A 22,980-nucleotide genomic window follows, 5' to 3' on the forward strand; every position below is an offset into this window, starting at 1 on the left:
TAATTTACCCTGCATTAAATTCATGCACCACATTAATCTCTCACCTGGCTGTTGCCAGGATCCCACTGGCAGGTACCTTGCACAGGTCTGGTGCTGCAACAGCATACAGAGTGCAGTTCTGGGTTGAGATATGTTGCATCCCTCAAGATACTATGTACCTTTTTCACACTGAAGCAGCTTCAGCTCACACAAGCAGCTCCAGAGTTTGCTTTTGATCCTTCATGTAGTTCCACTTTGAAGAACATGCAAACATGTTCATTTGCATGGCTGCTGTGCTGTATTTTATTTTTTTTTTTTTTTTCCCAGAAGCTGAATTTTGTTGAACTCAGACTTTTGGAAAAGTAGTAATACCAGTGGGTTTTTTACCAGACAAAATGTTGTGATATGAATTGTTTGTCACTTATGCCATTGTAATTATCACATAAACTTGCATATGAGGTGTCAACATATATTAAGATATGCATAATGATAGATATACTTACTTTCTCGTGTAATGCTTTTCATCAGTAAATTAGAAGTTGCAATGTACATAATTCTTCCTGATGTACAGGGAAAGACACTAAGAATTCAAGAAATTTGGCTAAGTTTTCCCTGTGGTTGAAGGAAGGCAGGGTTCGACTCCTCCTCTGTCCTGTCTGTTGGATCGCATGGCAATTAGTAACAGCTCTCCAAGGGCCTGTAGTGTTACAGTAAATGGGGGTAAGGTTTGTTGCTTGTAATAGTGTGGAGGATATTTTTGTTTAATGGAGTTGTTGAAAAGGTCTCTTAAGTAGTCTCTGTCCATGAATTTTGATGACTTTTTATTGCTTTATGATGCTGGTGTGTACCTTAAATGCACGAGATGAGGCAGGGCATTTTTGCTTCTCTATCTCCTTTTTCTTCTGTCTATTCAAGGTGCTATCACTGCTGAAGGCAGATGTGTGCCAGAGCATTGAGAGTGTCTCTGAAAAGCTGTCTCTTGGACTCTTATCTAGGAAACCTCTTGTTCCAATGACCCTGCAATTAGGTAAATCATGGAGTACTAGGAGGCACAGCAGACTTGAAGAAAAGCTGAAAATCATGGATTCTAAACACTTGAAGAATTAGTCTTTAAACAGAACTATTTTGTTGATTATTTTTTTTTAACTGTTACAGACCTAGCAAAACTACCGTAATACTGGATGAAATAAATAACTGCTTTGCTACACCCAGATCCTCAGAAATAAATGAAAAATTGCTTTGCTAGACTCAAATCCTCAGAATATTATAATGCTGGAAGTGAGATTCCTTCTAAGCAAAGTTGACAGGCATCAGGCTGCAGCATAAGAAGTGTTAAGTGGTCTGCTCATGTCAGTGAGCTGTTAGGTGGATGAGATTAATCTGGGAAGCTGGGTGCTGGTGACAGCATCACTTCTGAGACCAGGTCATGTCAGCAAATGTTGCTGACCTTTCGCATGTTTGTGCCAAGAACCTGAGACAGTCACTGAGCATACCCATTTTCAGCAGCTTGCTTTAAACTCAGTGCAGTTTTCTTTGTGCATGTTCCTAGGTTGTTCTTACCTCCCCAGTAAAAATGGCTGAGCCCTTCATATCCTAGTCTCAGTCAGGTGTCAGCAGTGAAGCAGTAGCATACCCCCTGTAAGGAAACTGGACTCGAGGAGCTGCACTGAGAAGCAGGCTCGCTACCTCCATTGTCAAATGGCTCTAAAACATTCTTACTTTTTTGGTCATTGTAGCACATTTCAAGATCTGAATCAGCCTGCTGATTCTTAATTACATGCAGTAGTCTTCCTTTAAAAAGAAAGATTTCTCTAAGCCTCGGAAGTACTACCTTGTGGTATTTGAATTACCCCCTGAAGTACTAACCAAGTACTAGTAAGTCAATTTCAATAATTTGCTGCTGACAAATAGTGGAAAGTGAGGTAGAGTGATCTGGAAAGATCCTTGTAGTAGTCATATACTTAAGACTAAAATTAGGAAAAACATGGTTTGTGTAGTTCACAGAATCACAAAATTGTCTAGGTTGGAAAAGACCTTGAAGATCATCCAGTCCAACCATTAACCTAACACTGACAGTTCCCAACTACACCATATCCCTCAGCGCTATGTTGACCTGACTCTTAAATACCTCCAGGGATGGGGACTCCACCACTGCCCTGGGCAGTCCATTCCAACGCCTAACAACCCCTTCTGGAAAGAAATGCTTCCTAATATCCAGTCTAAACCTTCCTTGGCACAACTTGGGGCCATTCCCTCTTGCCCTATCGCTTATTACCTGGTAGAGTAGGCTCATCCCCAGCTCTCTGCACCCTCCTTTCAGGGAGCTGTAGAGGGCGATGAGGTCTCCCCTCAGCCTCCTCTTCTCCAGACTAAACCCCCCCAGTTCCCTCAGCCGCTCCCCGTACGACCTGTGCTCCAGAGCCTGCACCAGCTCTGTTGCCTTTCTCTGGACACGCTCGAGTCATTCAATGTCCTTTTTGTAGTGAGGGGCCCAAAACTGAACCCAGGAATCGAGGGGCGGCCTCGCCAGTGCCGAGTACAGGGATGAGATCCCTTCCCTGTCCCTGCTGGCCACGCTATTGCTGACACAAGCCAGGATGCCATTGGCCTTCTTGGCCCCCACACTGCTGGCTCCTGTTCAGCCGGCTGTCAGTCAACCCCTCCAGGTCCCTGTCTGACTGGCAGCTCTCCAGCCACTCCTCCCCAAGCCTGTAGCGCTGCTGGGGGTTGTTGTGGCCCAAGGGCAGCCCCCGGCATTTGCCCTTATTGAAACTCCCCCAGTTGAGCTCAGCCCATGGCTCCAGCCTGTCCAGGTCTCTCTGCAGAGCCTCCCTACCCTCGAGCAGATCAACACTCCCACCCAACTGGGTGTCAGCTGCAAACTGACTGAGGGTGCACTTGATCCCCTCGTCTAGATCATCAATAAAGATGTTAACCAGGAGTGGCCCCAAAACAGAGCCCTGGGGGACGTCACCGAGCCCTGGGGGACACCACTCGTGACCAGCAGCCAACTGGATTTAACTCCATTCACCGCAACTCTTTGGGCCTGGTCATCCAGACAGTTTTTTACCCAGCAAAGTGTGTGCCCATCCAAGCTGCAAGCAGCCAGTTTCTCCAGAATTTAATTTCCCCAAAGCCACCTTTTTCTCCTGTCAAACAAACCAACAGATAAACCAGCTCCAAAGACAACTGAAGCTTTTCCGAGTCTCTGTTTGAGAATGTGAAAATGAAATTGTTGCATAAATTTTTGTTTGTTAAATTGTGTGACTTACATACGTGTAAGTCAGAATATGACTTGTGCAGTATTCAGGGTGGCAGAAATTGAAATAGAACAATAACGTGATTGAACTAATAAACTGCTTCTTTCTTTCATTAAAAGGAAGGAGCCCCATTAATAGCTTTTATTATATTAGCATGTATGCCTTTGAGTGACAATATTAAGCTGATGATTTGTATTGTGAGTAGGTACTGTGCAGCATAACAAGTGCAGAAGATTTTCTTTTTGACAGATACAAGTAACACATCTTCCATTTCTTTTCATTTCTTTATTTTCTGTTTCAGTAGTACTGCAGGTTTGCTTAAGACTCGCTCTGTAAATTTTTTTGAAGTCTTCAGAACTGAAATATCCTGATATTTCAAGAGGGGAAATAAAGTTTCTTTTGCTTGTTCTTTAGTAAAAGCTCCTCAAGTTTCTTAAGGCTTTTTTTGCCTGGTGTAGCAACAACAAAAAAAAATTCGTTTTTGTCTCATCTAATGGCAACAAATCTCATGAGTGTGTCTTGGTAGTGGAGTTTATTCCTTTACAGGGTGATCACTTTATCTGCAGAGCTTTATTTTGGGGCTTTAAATTGTGGTTGACCCTGTACCTGTGACAAACTCCAACTTTTAGTAGCACCCCTGGAAGAGGGACGGAGAAGGAAAAAATGGAGTATTTCTGAATATGACATGTACGTATGCTTTGGGCTGTTCATATTTAATGTGTGATGGACACCTTAGTGGCATACAGACTTGTACTGACCAGAGCCCTTCATGACCATGTTCTTCAGTAAGGGTTGGGTCTCTCGGAGGTAAGAATGCTCCCTGAGGTGTCCAGCAGGCTCTTTGGCACAGACTTGGTTAGTCAGCAAAACGGCTTTTATTTCCTGGGCTAAGGAAGAAGCTACTGCACCTGTATGAAGTGCTTCATTGCCAGACTAGTTTGTCTATTCTTAACGTGTTTAACCAGTAGAAGCATATTCCTATCCTGGAAAATGTTTTTGGTGTGCATGTAAGTGTACTTTATAAATCTTGGTATAAGAGCTGATGATGTATATATGCTTTTTCAGACAGTAAAAATATTTGACTGAATGTACTTGCAGGGATAATTATTCCCTTGAGAGCAGAATTCTTAAAACAAGAAAGCAATTTTCTGGAGTTGTATGTTAGTAGAACTAAAGACTGCTCTTCAATCTGCAGGAAATATCGCCTATTTTTACTGTTTTGTCTAAGTAACCATGGGGTAGAGTTTGTGTATGTTCGGACTTTGATCAAAAAGTTTCTCATTCATATTTCTATATCCTGTTACCCATTAATGAACTTTTTCTGACATATTTTTCTTTGGCATAAAGTCCTCTAACTGAAAAATAGCACAGTTGAGCACTTTAAGCAGTACCTCGATCTGCACGCCAGTAAGAAAGAAAATTAAATCCATTTTATTTGGAATTGTGTGAGGGAAAAAGATTATCTTCCTGAAAGTCTATCTGAAAGTAACTTCTAGGAGAGATGAGTAGCGTGAGAGGTAATATTCCTGAAGAGAGGTGCTGTTATAGGTGTAGGAGGCAATACAGAAAAAGCACAGAGAATTGACATAAGAATTATTTGTGTCCTTTTAGACAATACATTTTCATTTAATATCCAGCTGTTGATTCAGAACAAGTAAACACCTTCCATCTTGGGTGAGAAGAGAGTTCTTAAAAGATATTCTTCCCCTTGGCTTTTGTTGAAGGGAGAAGGGACGTGACAAAACAGCAGTACCTTTGGTGATGAACTTAAGAATTGGAAAAAGCCAGGCAGTTATTGGGGAAAAAAAAAAAAGAAATTTATGTATGTGGCAGCATAGAAAGTGCCCTCTTTAATTTGTTCAGTCAGCTTTTGAACGCTGCAGATTGTTTCACTTGTAAAGTGCGTATGTGTTGTAAATGTCATGACTAATTAGTTTCAAAGGGTGCTTCTGATTGCTTTGAGATGCAAAGTATTTAGATATTTAGTTATGTTTGACTTTTTTTTAGCTATGCTTTTGAAGAACTAACAGATCCAGAAACTGAAATTGGCTATAGAGCAGGTAAACAGCAAATTCTCTCATAGTATCTTATGATGTGATTTGCTAGAGATTAGCTCCATTTCTATTATAGTGTACCAGTGATGTCCTGGATGTCCTGGATCTAGCTGTGGTTATGTCTGTTGGCAAACATTCTTAAAAAAATCAGGTATACAACGGTCACCAAATATTCAACGGACAGTACTTAATCATTAGCAAACTGCTTTAAAGTTAGCAACATAGTAGTGAAAGATGATATACACCAAACTTGTACTTCAGTGAACATAGCATCTTTTTCTTAGGCCTTCTGAAACAACAGGGATTTTCCTTATTTGTCATAAAGAAATAGTAACTTGATTGTAAAACTGTATTGTAAAATTCCCAGTTTGGGAAAAGAGAAACTAAATTTGAGTTTTCTGTGGGTTTTCTGATGACTGATTTGTGAAGAAATACTGACTTTACTTATAATTAATGGATACTCCAACAGCAGTAGAGGCACCCTAACAACACTTGATGAAATGGGAACAGCATATGTGTCCGTTCTTCTTGTACATGGACAAGCAATGAGATACTTAGCATTTTGTAAAATGACATAGGTGAGATTAGGGTTTTCATTTTTCTCAATATTTTTTACTCATTCAGCCATCATACTTATCCTGCACATTGCTCGAGGCAATCCCAAGCACATATACAAGCTGGGATTGAGAACAGCCCTGCAGAGAAGGACTTGGGTGTCCTTCTGTGGATGGAAAACTTGGGGGACCTTCTGTGGTCCCTAGTGTATGAAAAACTGACTGTGAGTCAGCAAAGTGTGCTCACAGCCGAGAAAGCCAATGGTATCCTGGGCTGTATCAAGAGAAGTGTGGCCAGCAGGTTGAGGGAGGTGATTCTCCCCCTCTACTCTGCTCTCATGAGACCCCACCTGTAGTGCTGTGTCCAGCTTTGCAGCCCCCAACATAAGAAGGGCATGGACCTTCTCGAGTGGGTCCAGAGGAGGGACATGAAGATAATTGGGGGGCTGGAGCACCTCCCCTATGAGGACAGGATGAGAGAGTTGGGGTTGTTCAGCCTGGAGAAGACAACTCAGGACGCCATAGATCAGCCTTCCAGTACTTAAAGGGGGCTACAGGAAAGATGGGGAGGGACCCTTTATGAGGGAGTGTAGTGGTAGGGTGAGGGGGCATGGTTTTAAACTGAAAAAGGGCAAATTTAGATTTGATCTAAGGAAGTTCTTCACTGTGAGGGTGGTGAGACACTGGCACAGGTTGCCCAGAGAAGCTGTGGCTGCCCCCTCCCTGGCAGTGTTCAAGGCCAGGTTGGACGGGGCTTTGAGCAACCTGGGCTAGTGGAAGGTGTCCCTGCCTATGGCAGGGGGGTTGTAACTAGGTGATCTTTAAGGTCCCTTCCAACCCAAACCATTCTATGACTTTTTTTTGCCTGCTAGAAAATTATAAGAGTATACTAATTAGTCATTGTCTGAGAAATATTTTTCTGATCATGCTATCTTTAATATTAAGCTTTTATTATAATAACAACAATAATCTTGTTATTAAAGAGCTGGGCTGGAAAACCGTGAAAATTTAATTTTTATAGGATTTTTTTAACCCTTAATAACTGATGTTGTTACTCAAAAAAGTGGAATTTTGGTAAAGAATGCATAACAAAAGTTTTATTTGAAAATGTCAACATAGAAGAATATTTTCTGTAATTATATATGCCACTTGGGTATGAAAATGCTCATTTCAATATTATTAAGAATTATTTAATAAGTCTTTGTGATAGCATCCCAACTGTAACACACCACTTCTAAAAGATACTTAAATTTATCTTATTCATCGCTTGTTCTATAGTCATAGTGAGATCCCAGCCAAAATGAAGGGCCCCATTGTGGCTGCAGTATATGGACAAATAGTAAGAGAATACTGAAAGGCTGCAATCTAAACAGGCAGGGCAGACAAAGAGCATATTATCCTGATTTTAGAGATGGGATACTGAGGCACAGAAAAATCTAATCAGGGTCATGCAAGAATGTTGTTTGAGAGCCAGGAATTAAGCCCACTCTCTCCTTCAGGCCAGTTGTACTGCCTTAAATCAGTCTCTCTTCTGCAGAAGATAATACAGCTTCGCAGGCTAGCGTGTGAGTGCCAGTTGTATCTTGCTGAGTGTTTATGAAGAAAACACCAGTTGGAGGATTAAAGTCTGTTTCATGGCAGTCTGCACAGAAGAAATAGGAGCGAAGGGTTTTTTCAGTCATGGGATTTTTCTCCTGAGGACTGTTTTGCTGCATAGATAACATTTTTGTTACTGTGCATTGACAAGAAAAATGAAGAATAAAATCTGCAATCCTTGTAGTATTTCATTACTAGCACTGCAAATGATGGACTTACTAAAATAAAGTGTTACAAATTAATTTTATTTAAAATGTTTCTGTTTTTTTTCTCCACATTCAGTAGTCCCTAATATGGCTCTATTCAACATTTCCTTAAAAAATAAAAAAGGCAGTAAAGATCAGAGAATTTATTTTCCTTTCAAACTTTATTTTACAGATTCCTTAATATTTGATCACTTAATATAAGATCATTGAAGCTATGGTTTTAGCAAATGGGAAAAAATAAGGAAAAAATACTTTTGTAGTTAGCCTGACCCACTGTGAAGATGATCTGTAGTACAGATGTACAGTTGTGTAGTTTACAGTTTAATTTATTTTGATTTCAAGTATTTATTTTGACTTGCACAACGGAAAGCTTCAAGTCTTTGCACTAAGTCCATGTAGAAGACCCACTGATTTGAAATCAAGTAATAGCATACCTACATCATTAAAGTACTTGATGATTATAGTGAATCCTTAGGATTATTATGCTGTGATATGGAAGACAATTTGACAGTAGTTTAGGCTGTCTTCTCACTTCTTCAGCCAGCCACAATCAGAAGCAACATTTATGGTGAACAAAGACATAAATACATTTATCTGATCATTCTGGCTGTTCCTCAGCTATTCTAATAATCTTACCAGAGCTCGTTTTCTTCTCTGAGGTCGACTGAATTTGAACATTAAAAGATATAGGCAAAACTTGCTTCGAAGTAGAGAAAGACCTACATTTTCTCCAAAATTAAAATTCTTGCATTTTTATTTCTTTTAAAAAATCTTAATTGGTTGTCTTGTAAGAAGGAAATATATATGTGGAACTGGTTCTTGGAGTAGATGTTGCTGCTGGTCCCACTACAGTAGTGCATGCCACTGTCATATGTGAGCCCAAGTATTTTTAGTTGTGTCAGGTTCTTACAGCAGGCTTAGAAAGCTGAAGTCTTCCATCTACAAAGTCAAGAGGGGGTGTGGTAACAGTTACAAGCTCTGCCCTGGTTTGTGTCATGACAGCAAGATTGTGCTTGGTGAATATCTTATGTTACTGCTAAGCTGACATTAAACATGTCTATTCTCAACCTTTTTTCTTTATCTTTTGTTTCAAATGCACTAAGCTTTGCTGCTCGTCTAAGTGTAGCACCAAATGGGATCAAACCAAGTGCTGACCAAGAAGCTCAGAAAGAAAGATCAGCCTTGTAACAAAAGGGATAGGGAAGCTTTGTAACATCCCAGATGTGAAGAGAAGCAGCAGACTGATATGCATGGTGCAAGTGTTAGCAGTGCTCTTCCAACTAAATCTGCCTTCAGAAGCAAGATTTAGACAGGTTCAAGTCTGCTGGTACCAGTTGATAAACTTGCATTAATACAGGCTTTGTCATAAACCACGATACCTTGTATATAGACAACTTCCTGAAAGAATAGTTGTTCTCTGTTACCATAAAGTAGGTATGTTTTCCCATCTGTCAAGCAAAGCTGTCTCCTTCAAACTCTGCAGGTTTTGCATTGAAGGACCTGAAAAGCCTTTTTTCCACTCCCCCAAACATCATTTGCCTTGTTGGCTGGATTGATGCCAGTCTTGGCAGTCTTGGAAATCACCTGTGTTTGCATGGATACCAGTACAGCTGTCGAGGTATAAAGAAGGCTGTCTTTGTCACAGATAAAAGGGAATAAGTCTCATTCGCCATTAGCATTCTTAGCCAAACTCCTGGTGCCAGACTATCAAAAAGCTAGATTCTAGATCTGTGGTAGGAGTAGCTGAATGTCCCACCTTTCCAGCAAAAGATTCCCTAATTGTCACTGATACTGTGTTTTCACCTTTGGCTCTAGACAGACTAATATAATTGGATTTTCAGGACTCTGATGACTTGCAGAAGTCAAATATGCTTTTCTGAATCGCATTAATATCTCAGGCTCCAACAAGGGTTTCTCACTCCGTTAATGAAGGACAGTAATATCAAGCTATTGCCCTGTGGCAGTCATCAGCTGTTGTAATGCCTAAGGTGAAAGCTGAGAATGGGTCCCAGGTACCCTCCTGCATAGCTGAGTACATCTGTAGCTTAGAAATATATGAAATACTGAGGGGAAAAAAATTAAAATAACCCCATATATTTCAACCAGCATTTGATATCTCTAGATCTTCACATTACTGCTTCTGCAGGACCAGTATATTCATGTTTCCTTGCCTCTTCTGTTTGCTTTTTAAAATTTGCATAGGCATCAGAAAGCTTAACCATCTTACGGCAGAAAATCAATAGCTGAAGCACTGTGTATTTCTGCGAGTTACTGTAGTTAACTAGCAGACCTGACATCTATTCCTATGTCAAGGTGTGTTCTTCCAGCAGAGAAGCTGGTAGAGTCCACCTGCTGTATAGAAGAGTCTGGGAAAGTATGTATGTGGAGCAACCCTCTAACTGTTGCTAAAGGTCAAACATCTAATTCAGGAGAGCCATATATCAATCTGAGCTGAAATTTAGTCTCATCATCCATGAAGGATACTGCTTGTGCTGACAGGTCTCATTTACAGTGAGACTTCTCTTGATACATGTTCAAGGAAGAAGGAATTGTTCTGTTGCTATATAGTGGTTCATGGAGACTCTCTAGTCAAGGTGCTTGATGTTCCCTTTGAATTATGAGGGAAATGAAGATGATTTCCAGCCATTCCTACCCTTATGCCTGCCTGTGGGAAGTTGAGAAATCTGAAGTCTAATGCAGAGACTGATAACACTCCCGCACATTCTCTGTCTTTTGTATGCACACCTGTGTGCAGCTGTGCTCACTCTCCAAGGATTTTGATAGTGATACAAGTGAACATCTAAGAGAAATCCACTGTTTCTGCAGGGTAAAAAAGTCTCCTGATCAGGACTTCTTTACCATGCTCTCCATACTCAGGAGTCTGGGGGTGGTTATGCTGTATGTTCTACAAGTGGGATGTCACCTCTGCTTTTGGATATGGAGTGCATAGTCTGGATCCTTATAAATAATGTATCTTTTAATGTTTCTTTGCTCTCTGTAATTTAATTTTTTCTGTCATTTAATAATATTGTTGCTGCCCTGAAGATTTCCAGGCATAAGCAAGATGAAATTTGTAGCTGGAGGTGATATCTTTAATTAGACTAACAGTAGCTGATAGGGAAAATAGAGAAATTTTGGGGCATGCATCTCCTTCAGATCTGTTTACCTGTTAGTCTAATTGAAGATACTGTCTACATTTACATGATTCTTCTAGCTTGCTTTTAAACACATGAAAGCGTATTTCTTCCTTGTATTTTACTCACCTTGAATTTTGAGGCATGGTATTTAACTGATGTGTTGAAAGTTTGGGGTTTTTTTCTTTTGTTTCTGTCTTTGGACCTTAATATGCTTAACTCTGGTATCTATTTTACTGCATAACATTTTTTCTTTCTGGTTATTGACTTTATACAATTTTATAATAGTAGACTTTGTAAGCAGTTGGTCTAGTTCCTGGAATATGTTGTTATATGTAAAATGGGAGGCAGCTCAAAATCCATGTTCATGAGGAAGGTGCTCCTTGAGATAATTTCCCTGAAGTGTAATCTAATAATTTAGAGAAAATTGTAGAAACAAGTACAATTTTGTAGGCAATAGTTTGATGTTACCAGAGTTGTTACAATTGCCTCCTGTTCATGTGTTATGATTACACTTACCTAGTTAAAACTAAAGATTGTGTAATTGAATTATGTCCATTTCAATTACAAGCATGGATTTTATTGCCTGTCACCCCGTTAAACTGTAATTTGCCTTTTAGCCTTGTTTTGCTCTCCAAATTTTTCCATGCGGACTTGCAAGAGAAGGGCCATTGCAGACCATGGCCAAGGCACTGTCTTTGCTCTAGCTGGTCCTTTCCAGGACCATCCCCTGTCATTTCAGCCCTTGACTTCAGCAGCCAAATGCAAATGTTCACTGAACTTTATTCATATATTTTAGCAGCTTTAATGTTTGTATTTGTCCTGCAGTTTAAACTCTGATGATAAAAAATTAAAAAGAAAGCTTTAACAAAAATTCTCATAACCATCCAAACAGATCTCAGTGGTATATGGCCATCTGTTAATGTGTGCTGGTTTCTTAGTCGTATTATCTACACCCTTACATCAGAAATGAGGAGGCTGTTGAAGTGAAGGACAGGCAGGAAAGCCAGCATGTTCAGGAGCTGAAAAGGTAAAAGTTAACTGTCTGGTTACATTGCACAAAATAACTGAAAAGTTAAATGGTGAAGTGGGTCCTGGTTTTAAGGATTAGTTCAGTAATCTGAAGTGTTAGAAACATAAAGAATTATGTAAAGAGAGATTATATGCTTCTGTCTGTTTTTATATAGTACAAATTAATAAGTTTGTTTACTGCTTTCTTTAACTGAGATAGAAATAGCTTTATTTTTACAAATTTTTGGAACCAAGTGTCTTCCTTTAATATTGCAGATACATGTGTGACAGATGTCAGCAACAGTTGTAGAGGCACTGCTGCTCCTCAGTGGTTTTAACTGGTCTTGGTCCTGTTGGTCTTCCTGCTCTCCAGTTCTGGGCTCTGCATTTCCTTCCCCTCACTTAGCTAGCAGCAGCATTCATTGGATTCTGCAGTGGGGCAACTCATGGAATTAAACCGTCAGAAAACCTTTTCCTGTTTTGTTTTGTCCTTCCTCTTGTTATGATACTTTGCTCCTGGTTCAGAGTTGACTTGAATTTGACTCCTTGTGTAATCAGTTAATTGATGGTACAAGCACAAGGGAGGGGCAGTAATGTGAAGCTTGGAGGCAAAAAGGGCCATACCAGTGCCTAACTTTGATCAGGTTAAATTCTTATATAACTGCAGCCTGACTTACTATTGAAACAGAAAATTGCAAAACAACATTTATTTTGAGTGTCGTACAGTGTTACAGAAAGAAGATTGTTACAGAAGAAATTAAATGCCTTTGCAAACACAAAACAGTAGCTGAGCATTTTACTAGTTATTTGGTGTGGGAGCCTGTACTTCATCTGAGTTATGTACAGAGAATGAAATAAAGACTCTGTAAGCAGATGAGCTGTCTTTTGCCTACTCCGGGAGGTAAGGGGCCATGTGCCTCCATATAAACAAGTTATAAGAAGTAAGTTTTTCAGGGAGGAAAGACTTACATTAGCTAATGTCTTGCTCCTAAATATCTTAAGATGTGAAAAGCTGAGATTTCTTGGTGTCATAGGTATGCAGCATACTTTCAAGACCTGTGAGTTTCGGGTTTTCTCTTTGAGTATTCTTGTGATGCATTAATCTGGTAGCCCAGGCAATTCTGGTTCTGTGTTGCCAAATTATTTTAGACTGGGATGGCAAATAGCTCATGTAAATTTCATAAAAGTCTTCAGAATTGTGAAAGAAAAGCTTTGTCACATTTTCCCATGTTGGTTCTTTTGTGAGTTTTTTGGTTTGGGTTTTTTTTATCTATAGTGTCTTATGCAAAATAGTAGTGTCAGTGACGTGTAGTTTACTTTATAATCCTTTCCAAGCAGATTGTTGTTACAAAGGTATTTAGATACTCTTAATCCACAATATTTGTTTAGATTGCTAATTCCAAATTATGAACTTTTTGTTTTTTCTTTTGTTATGGGTCTTTGGGAATGGAAGGCGCCACTTCCATCTTCAATGCAGTTTCAAAATGTCTAGAAAAGGCGGTATAGTACAAAATCTTTCAAAGTCATTTGGGCTAGTATTTCCTGTATAAGCTATAATTAATGAAAAATTCCCGACATTCTTTAGGATTGGCAGCATCCTCGTGATTACTGTAACCTGGGAGGCAGCATACCATTCAAAGTTACTGGTCTGGTTTAAAGGTGTCATCACCTTGACTCTTTACCACACTGACTCTTGTTAAATCTATTGGTTGTTACTTCCCTGCATTCTTTTCCTTTGTTGTATTTCCTCACTGTTGCATTTTATTTATTATTGCTGTTACTAAAAAGTCTAGTCTTTCTGTTTTCTTCTAATTAATCACTTGATTATTTTAGCGTGGAGAATCTTTGATTCCTTGTATTAACACCCAGAGGAAATCAGTCAGGACTTAATGACAGTTGTGTTTGGCCCTCTGTTAGTTCTGTCCTGAATACTTTAGTTTTACTTTTCCCTCAATTTTGTGGTTACTTCAGCCATGACCTGCATTTTTGCATCAGGAAAGAAATGAGCTTTGAGCATTACTTTGTAGTTCTGACCCTGAAGTTAGCCATGATTTGAGTAGGGGCTTGGAGTAAATGACATCCAGCAATCTCTTTCCATCTGAGTTATTCTGTGATTAATTGCAACTGTGACTCTGGCATTTTCAGGGGTAAAATTCAGTTTATGCTGGCTAACTAATACTGAAGCAACTTACTGTTTTTATGTAAAAAAGGAAAGCCATACTTGGGGGCGAATAAAGCTGATGTTAAATGGAAAGAGTGTGACATTTATTTCTAAGACTATCCTGTCTGTGCAAGCACGTTTAACTGCTGTCTGAGTAATACCCTGAAGATGTCTTTTTATTGTTTCAGTTTCAAGTTTCAATTCACCGTTCAAATTACTTAAAAAACTAAGTAATGTAATGCACGGGAAGATTTTGTGCTTTCCTCCATTTTTGAATGATGGATGGATTTGTCACTTCTGTGGAACAAGAGGGAAATATTGAGCGGGTTTCTAAACACAGAGTTTAAAAATCAGCATCCTCAGGAGCTGGATAAACTTGGATTTGGTTTTGTCCATTGCCATTTTTGCTATTGCCTTTTCTTACCTTTTCTTTGTTAATTTTAAAACAGTGTGTCTTAAATAGTCTTTCTTTCTCCCCTACTCACTTCCCTTTGCTCTCTTTACACATAAACATCACTAATATTTTTCAAATCAGACTTTGTGTAATATTTAGTGGAACAACAGATATATAAGAGAATGTTTAAAGTGTGTATAATTTATAGCAAAAGACCGTAATTAAAAATTTAATTTGCCACAGAATATACTGAGCTTTTAGTGTTTGACAACCTTAATTCTGCAGTGGAAGAATGTTTTAGATTATTTCTAGCTTGTGTTTTATTATACAGTTGGATGTAAATGATTATGAATTGTATAATAATAGAGAAGGTACTTCATATAAATCATCTGGCTTTGCTTGTTACTGAAATAATTCCTTTGTGTGTGTTATTGGAGAAGATAAAAAGTTATATCTGACACCTACAGTTTTGTGTTTTTGCCACAATTTGCAGAAGCAACATTTTCTTTTGGTTCTATGGTATTTGTGTTTTTAATGCACATTTTACCAACCTGATGTTGTATAAAAGTGTGTCATATGGCTACAGCTGTCTTTTTATTTGCAAGTGTTAGTAATATAAAAACTATAAGCAGAAGTTATATTTATTTTTTAAGTGCCATAGTAGAGTATGCACGAAGTAATATTTGATTTAGGATTTTAATCTTAGAAAAGTTGTATTTCCTACAGTCACCATTCACTGTCTGATTTCCACCTATCTTGCATGTTTTTCATGTGATACGGGACACTTTCGCATCCTGTTAGTCGAATAGCTCATCTTCAAGCAAGGCTTTTGTCAGCGTGCTGTGTCAACAGACATGGCTGGCCAAAAAATTTCATTTTGAGGGGATGATTCAGTACTGCAAGGGTAGGGTATGTATAGATATCGCTTCCGCAAAGTGTCTGGGTGCTAGAAAATAAGTTACCTGCTCTTTCTTGCCATCAAGAGTCTACTTTGAATCTACTGAAAGCATCTTCCAATAAAATGAGGTAACTGTGATGGGGGCTGTGGACTGCTTTTAGTTACCAGAAGGGCTGGGCAGCTCTTTGTCTCAGACTTGTAGCTACCTGTATTTGTATATAGAGAACAAGCAGATCACAGGCTCTGGCAGAGATCACCATGCTGGTCGGTGGAGAGTCATGCAAACCTTGGTCACTTTGTTTCTCTTTTAGGGAGGACCAAGTTGTGGTAGAAAATAAATACTCTTCACAGTCCCTCTTCTGTCCCTCCCTATTCTTTTTGTATTTTGATAATTATTTTAGTACTGTTTGATAGTTGTTCACTTTATTCACCAATTACTGGCTGTCTTCTTCAGTGTTCTTACCTTTTTCCATGAAGAAGTCTTTTCCTGAGTTATCTTTGGAGAGAGCTGTTTTCTTCTCCAGTTAACCTTTCCTGAAGAACTTATCACCGTTACTTCCAACTTAGCAGGCAGGGAGGTGTGGTTGTTGCCTTTAGAAGATAAATTTTTGTTTGGAGAGGCCATTGTAAGTCTTTTTTGCGTGTACAAGGTCTGGATTGTCAAATGTCTGTAATCTGATCCAAGAATAATACCTGTGTCCAGAATAACCTACCAGTCTTGGTCACTTTGAAGAGCATATGGTAGCATTGAACTATTGTCATTAAAAATAAGAAAATGTGTATAAAAAGATACATGGTTTTATATATTTTCTGCTTTAATTTCAATTTCCTTCAATTGTAATTTCCTTGCTTTCTTCATTGTAAATTCTCCGATCTGGATTGCATTTTTAATATTATTACACCTAGTAAAGTGTGTCCCCAGTTAGAATTTCTAGTGAGACAGTATTAATGCTGCATACAGTTTTAATTAAAAAGTAATTTATATATACTCTGTGTGTGCTTACAAATCATGAGTTTAATCATGAAAACTGATTTGTGCCAATCTTGTTAGCATCAATGAACTAACAGAATTAGTCAAAGCTGTTTGGACTTGATGAATTTTCCTCTCACAAAATCCTGCATTGTGAGGTTTTTAAGGAATCCAGTCTGAAAGATAGTGTTTAAGTTTTTTAGCTATTCTGATTCAGTAATAACAGTTTGTGTAGTGTGATTCTTATTTCTGATTTCCAATCTATGGTCTTGTGTCCTTGAGATTCTTGGATTAATTTAAGTGGACTTTTGACAGGTAGGTAGTAACTTCAGTTCCTATCAGACGACTCACATTTACAATAGACGCACCTTCACTGGACTATTTCTGCAAAATGAAAAAACTTTCAAAGCACTGCTTCAGGATGTCACTTACTCTGCATCTGTGCATCATTTTGATGCTTGTGTTTCTCACAGCAGCATTTTGGTGCATTCTCCTGCAGGTCTGTACAGTTTCTTTGAATATCAACTTCTGCCACCTCAGTATCCTAAAAACTCAAATGTGACATTTATTCTTCAGGTGCAGTGCTGCTTGCCAGGGTTGTGCAGTTTGCTCACAGGTACCAGGACATTTCTTTCATTGCTCTGTCTCCTTGACAGTGCCTGGTGAAAACATAGATGATTTTGTGATCCTGTGAATTAACCTGATTTCTTATTCCATCTATGTCCTTGGATAGATTTCTCCAGTGTTAATAACTTAGGTGTTTTTATAAGCTACTCCCTGCAGCCAGACTTTATAAAAACTCGGACTCAGACCCAGTCAGACTTCATATGCCTCAGAGCTGGGCATATTTTAAAGGCTAGTATACAGGCTGTGAAGGTTAAATGGACTTAAGGAATTTAAAATGGAAAATAGTTGTAACTTTTCTGTTTGTACAGGGCAAAGTCTCTATGTTTCGGTAAGAAGACTGTCATGGACCATTCAAACAACAGAAAAAAAATTTTAAGTTGTTGAGATGTTTTAACCATTTTTGAAATATTTCTTAACTGTCGTGAAATGCATGGTTTTGAGATGAGACTTTGTGTCAAATTATATGTGGAAGAAATACTCCTTTCTGTGGAGTTTACAGTGCTGTTAGTGGAAATCTGTAGGTTCTGATCAAAATATCCTTGGCTAAGAATTGCCAATGTGAAGTGATTTTTAAGATCACTGACTTACCACATTAAAACAAGAAATAAAATGAACAAGCCGGATGTAGTGCGTGCTTAGGTTTTTGTTTGTTTGTAGGATTTGATTTAATCTAACTGTGCAGTTTTGGCTTCATCAGTAATAAAACTAACTACCGCGAGAAATTACCAAAAGAGTTTATACCTCGTGACTGCTGTTTTTTTAAATTTAAGTTGAATGTACTGATTTCATTCATCTGACTGTAATGCACTTAAAAGCTGGGTTAGTCCAAGACTAGCATTGTGAAGGGGTTATGATTGGTTCACCTTTCCACTGCATTTTGTAGCCTGGTATGAGCAGTAACATAGGGGCTTTTGATTTTCACAGGATAAAGGAACAATTCACATTATATCAGACTATGAAATACTTGCAGGTTGGTGGTGCTGGTTTCTGCCCAAGGATGCTTGAATGAGCCTTTTTCGATGTACTTATGATACTGCCTGAATTACCATGAGAGGGATGCCCTGTTCCTCTAGGGGTTTTGGGGGACTGAAGGCACTTTGCACTTCATCATGCCAAGTACTGCCATTGTAAGCAGTGATGTTACTTACACAGTGGTACAGGCCAGGGCAAAATTACTTATAAAAATAGTTCTAGAGCCAACGTGTTTGCTTTGATTAAGAACTAATGAAATAAGTTACCTGCTTGAGTCACTTTTTGAAAGAAATCACTATTTTTAAAGAAAGTATGATGTAGTTATTGGAGAAGCACAATTTAGTTGTTGAAGTTTCAGTCATGGCTGCTGTTGTGCATGTTTGTCTTCACAGAGGGTCTTCTCATTTTTTCCTTCTGTTTAAAAGGCACCAGGCTGATATTTCAGTCTGAGTCAGAATTCACATTTACAAGTTCTGCAGTAGATTTTGGATGCCGCTGAATACACTGGAATGTAATTTTATGACATCTTTAAATAAAGATGTCACTGCCCTGTTCTGAGAGGTAGCACTATCTGTGCAGCCAGTGCTCATCAAGGGGTTACTAATGCAGCAACACCTTTGTTGCACTGGGTGTGGTGACATGATCACACCGAAGTGCATAAAAGTGACTGGAGTTTCTGCCCTCTAAGCTGAGCTGTGGTGGATGAGTATGTGTGCTTGTTCTTAAGGTATAGCAATGCAGAGTGAAACAAGTTACCTCACTTGTAATGTTAGAGCTCTAAGGCCTTCAGTAGTAATTTAAGCCCATTTTACTGTGTTTGTAATGGCCTAAGAATGCATGTATTGCATTATGTGTTTCAGCTGAGAGAGACAAGTGCCTGTCATCATCTGACTGTACCCATCTTTTGATTTCATGAAATTCCTCATGCCATCACCGAGAAATACATCATTAACCAACTTGGTCTCTTCCCAGAGTTTTTGTTGGGGAAAAAAAACAGCAAAGGCATTTGAACTAGGAGGGACATTTGCACAGAATCAGAAATTTCATGTCATGACATCTGGTTCAAAACAAGGATGACATTCCTGGCTCTATTTTAAGCTGTAGGATCCTTGATTTCAGTTACTGTAACTGGATTTTAAGCTAGAGACCTTCTCTAGTGGTCTGTAGTCAAGCTTGGAATATTATAACATGGAGCATAACCCATGCACCATGTTTTCTAAAAGGATCTTTACGCAGAGATTTTAGAAGATATATTCTTTTACTGCTTCAACAGTTGACCAGTATAGAAATTCCTATTCCACTTCTTGGCAGTGAGTGTTAAGACAAAAGTGTTGCTGCCTGTGTTCTGACTGAGACTGAGGGATGAGACTGCAGCGTTAGTATAGGACCTTGAAACCCAGAAAAAAAAAACCCAAACTCTTTAACATAGTAAGAAGCTCTTATGGAGCAGTGTATAAATTTGCTTTGTATAAATTAATATAACAGTAGTGGCCCTACAGTATTTTCATTTTTTTTTCTTAATATATATTTAAAGCATAATTTCTAATTCTTGTATATATTTTTAACTTTCCCACAGATATGCACTTATTTGGCCATTATCCAGCTCATGATGATTTCTATCTTGTAGTGTGCAATATCTGCAATCAGGTAGTCAAGCCACAGGTTTTCCAGTCACACTGCGGTAAGTGAATGTTTTTTTTCCTGAATTACAGTGCCAAACTGGCGTATGGTTCTCTTAAGAATCATTGCATACGATCATGACAGAGGCATTGCAGATACACTTTCTGGTTATCTTGTGTTCTTTCCACAGAAAATACCAGTGATGCCTTCAAATAAGCGTATTTCCTGTAGAGGAAGTTAAATTAGTTGCTCTAGAAGCTGGGCTTTTCAAGTTGAACTTGTTATACTAAATTAACCTATTACAGCAAATAAATCTTGTTAGTTAGATACTAGCTAGGTAAAACTATTATGACGTAACATTGGATTGTCTTGTATCAAAGCTGCAAAGTGAGGCCTGTGGTACGGATCTGCATTAACTAAAAGCTGGATGTTATGGACTGTTTCTGATGGGATTTATGCATAGGTGTATATAGGATTTTTTTTAATTTATCACAGGGTTTAATTTTTTACATAATTAGCATGTTGAGTCACATTTCATAAGATTTCCTTGGAAAATGTTCATTTAAGAAGCAGCAATTTATTTCTCAATTAGTATGACAATGGCAAGATGACAGTTTTTATGTTGATTATTTGTAAGCAGAAGTACTTGAGTTAGAAATTTTTGCTATTGATTAACAAAATACTTTCAAATATTCCTGAAAAAATTCATCCCAAGGTCTGATTTATTTATTACTTATCCAGTGATTTATTTGTTATTTGTCCAGTGGTTTGTTTCTGTGGTAGTTTGTTTTGTTGGTTTTGGTTTGGTTTGTTTTTGGTTTTTTTTTTAAAGGATTGCAAGATGTGACTGGAATGGCTAGCTTTACATGAGGTTTAATCAAATTCAGTATAATCAAATTAATTTGAAGGTGATTGCATAATAATGAAAGGCAGCTAGTACTGAGGATGGAATCAATTAAATACATTAAGGAAAACAAAAAACCCAGCAGGACTTTCCTTGCCTACATACAACAAATAAACTTTACAAATCCTGTACCCCTTTCAGCCTGCTTGACAGCGAAGCAACGTAAAGGGAAAATGTAAGTGGTGAACAGACGATATAAAGTTTATTTACATTTGAAGAGATTTTGCCAAAATACTACCTTGGGTTTGTACGGATGGACTGATAACGACCAGCGGGGAGCAACTGCAGTCGTGTTGACAGTTGTGCTACCACCACCTTTGACCTAGATTGAAATAATTGTGAAAAAGTGATAACAGTGGAATTCATATCCAGCTTCAGTTATCTTATGATTCTTTCAGTGACATGATTGTGATAGTGATATGTTTCAGCAGTGACTTCTCTGCTGCATATGGTCATAGGTACAGTGGGTACTATAAACATTGAACTTCTGCATTAATAAAAGATCTGCTACAGAACAGAAGAACCTATATAGCACCTTGCTGTAGCCTTCTATAGTTGTGCTCTTTCCTGGACATGACCTTCTGGTTTGGGAAGCAGTAGGAAAGTTGGTCCTGTTTTCATGTAGGAGACATATAGAATGATGTTTAGAATGATGTTTCTTCTAGATGAGAGTAAAATAATCCATGTTAGAAAGAACTTTTTGAGATCTGTGGAAGTAACAAGTTAACATCAGTGTTAGTGTGTTGCCTATAAACTGCAAGTATCCTGTGAGTAACTGCCCTTTTTTCTTTTTCTCTTTTCTCCATTACTTATACAATTCCTTTTATTTCATCTTCATTATAGCAATCATGTTACACTGAACGGGAAGTTCAGTTGAGCGTTAAATTCTGAATTGCTTGATTTAAGAGCCTAAGGTCAATAAAGACTTTAAAGAAAAAAAAGTAGACTGTATTAAAAGAAATGGAGAATACTGAAAATTACTGACTAAAGGCATTACTTCTTGAAGACTGTACTTAATCTAGTCAGACCTGTTTTAGGAAAGGTATACTGGAATACTGCTGAAAGGCCTGTGGAAGAGCTTTAAATGTATAGATAAAATATTTTGGTTTAAAGAAGAAATAGTAAAGGTGATGTACTAAAACCATATAAAAGAAGTTTTAGAAGAGAGAAGGTTTCTTGGAGATCTTGAGAATGATTGTAAAATAACTTAATTATTTTCAAAAAATTAATCTGCTAAAGTACTAATTGTTTAAGTGACATGCATTTACTAATTTATAGTTGTTTTCCTAAGAAATTAGTAAGTTCTAAAGAAGAGCTACACATGGATCTTATTAATTGATTTGTAGTTGCATTGTCTGGTGAGAAAATGGTAAAAATCTTGCATTAGAAAACAGATCAACCATGAACTGCTTGTGCATAACTCAATGGATATGTTATGATAACAGTAGTCCATTGAGAAAGGTCTGGAGAAGGCTTTGTATGAGACATTGTTTCAGGCTGCACTGTCCTCTTCTGTGAAGCGGGAATATTTAATTTTTAGGTTTATTTAGAGTTTTATCACCTGTTGGACACAATTAATTTGGTGGATCAGATTTTAATTAGTTAGGCCATGAAGCAGGATACCTTTAAATTCAGTCATGTTGATCATGCCTGTTGGTAGACTTTGAGGTATTTTAGACTATCGTATTTAGCATAAAATGCATTATTTTACATGTCTTGAATTGCAGCTTTAAAGTTGTAACAAAGGAAGTGGGATGAGAAAGCATTAGAAGTGACTACTGGGTTTTTGGGTCTTGAAGGCTGCATTATGGGGAGGTTTTATTGCTACTGACAAGGACTTGTAGAGATCTATCCCAGAATCTTGCACAAAGTGCAATTTGTTACTAATATCCTTGAAAAGATCCAGTCAATATTCTCTCAAGGATTTAGATCTGTGCCAGACACGTGTTTGATGTTTCTAGGCTCCCTGCATTGTAACTTGAAGGTCTTGGCTTTGGAGCAGGACTGAAATGCTTAGTTTAGCAAACGTTTTTGTAACACTTCTCTTGAGCCCTTGCTGGCATTTGCCTTTCTCCAGAGCATAAGAAGACCCACTGTTTCATTTGTCTCTGATTTCAGACATGTGGCAGCCACCCTTGATGGCTCTGGGAAGCTGTGAAGATTATTGAGGCAGATGTTGTTATTTAACTTTTAAGGGTTTGATTCCTGGAGTATCAAGCAGAAAAAGAGAAAAATCTGGTTGTGGTTCAGGCTTTTTTTCATGGGAAGCAATGGGAACCTTAGACAAGTAGAAATCAGAAGATTTCTATCTGAAAGAAGAGATCTGGCTAATTAGAATACTAGCTTGCAGGACTTAAGAGTCTAATAAACACAGTGTAAAGCTTAGTATTGCAAAGTAGTAGATCTGTTTTAGCCTCTAAGAGAAATAGTTATTTTTAAGAGCGGTTTCACATCCTTGTATCTGTGGGATAAACATTTATATCCATTTGTAAGGATTAAACCATTCATGTACATAATGATGTAAGCCCAACTGAAAGAGAGACTTGCTGTTATAGGCTGCTGGATAAACCATATAAATCAAATAATTTCTTGAGATCATTCAGTATTACTGTGCACTTAGACAATAGTCTATCATAATGT

General features: G+C 38.2%; 1 protein-coding gene across 6 annotated transcripts in view; it reads left to right on the forward strand.

Moving 5' to 3' along the window:
• Positions 1 to 22,980, forward strand: part of ATXN7L1 (ataxin 7 like 1) — a 121,384-nt gene that overhangs the window by 23,674 nt on the left and 74,730 nt on the right. For 3 of the 6 annotated variants that reach the window (XM_026841209.1, XM_026841205.1, XM_026841210.1), the window contains exon 2: positions 19,393 to 19,497. The exons of 1 other annotated variant lie outside the window; for it this stretch is intronic. In XM_026841209.1, the coding sequence (XP_026697010.1) occupies positions 19,393 to 19,497 (105 nt within the window). Of the gene's footprint in view, positions 1 to 14,715; positions 14,721 to 17,948; positions 17,972 to 19,392; positions 19,498 to 22,980 lie in introns of those variants that run through there. 2 more of the 6 variants (XM_026841207.1, XM_026841208.1) reach the window with 2 other exon arrangements.

The sequence above is a fragment of the Athene cunicularia genome, assembly GCF_003259725.1.
Source record: "Athene cunicularia isolate RWA chromosome 1 unlocalized genomic scaffold, athCun1 chr1_part2, whole genome shotgun sequence".
Lineage (NCBI taxonomy): Eukaryota > Metazoa > Chordata > Aves > Strigiformes > Strigidae > Athene > Athene cunicularia.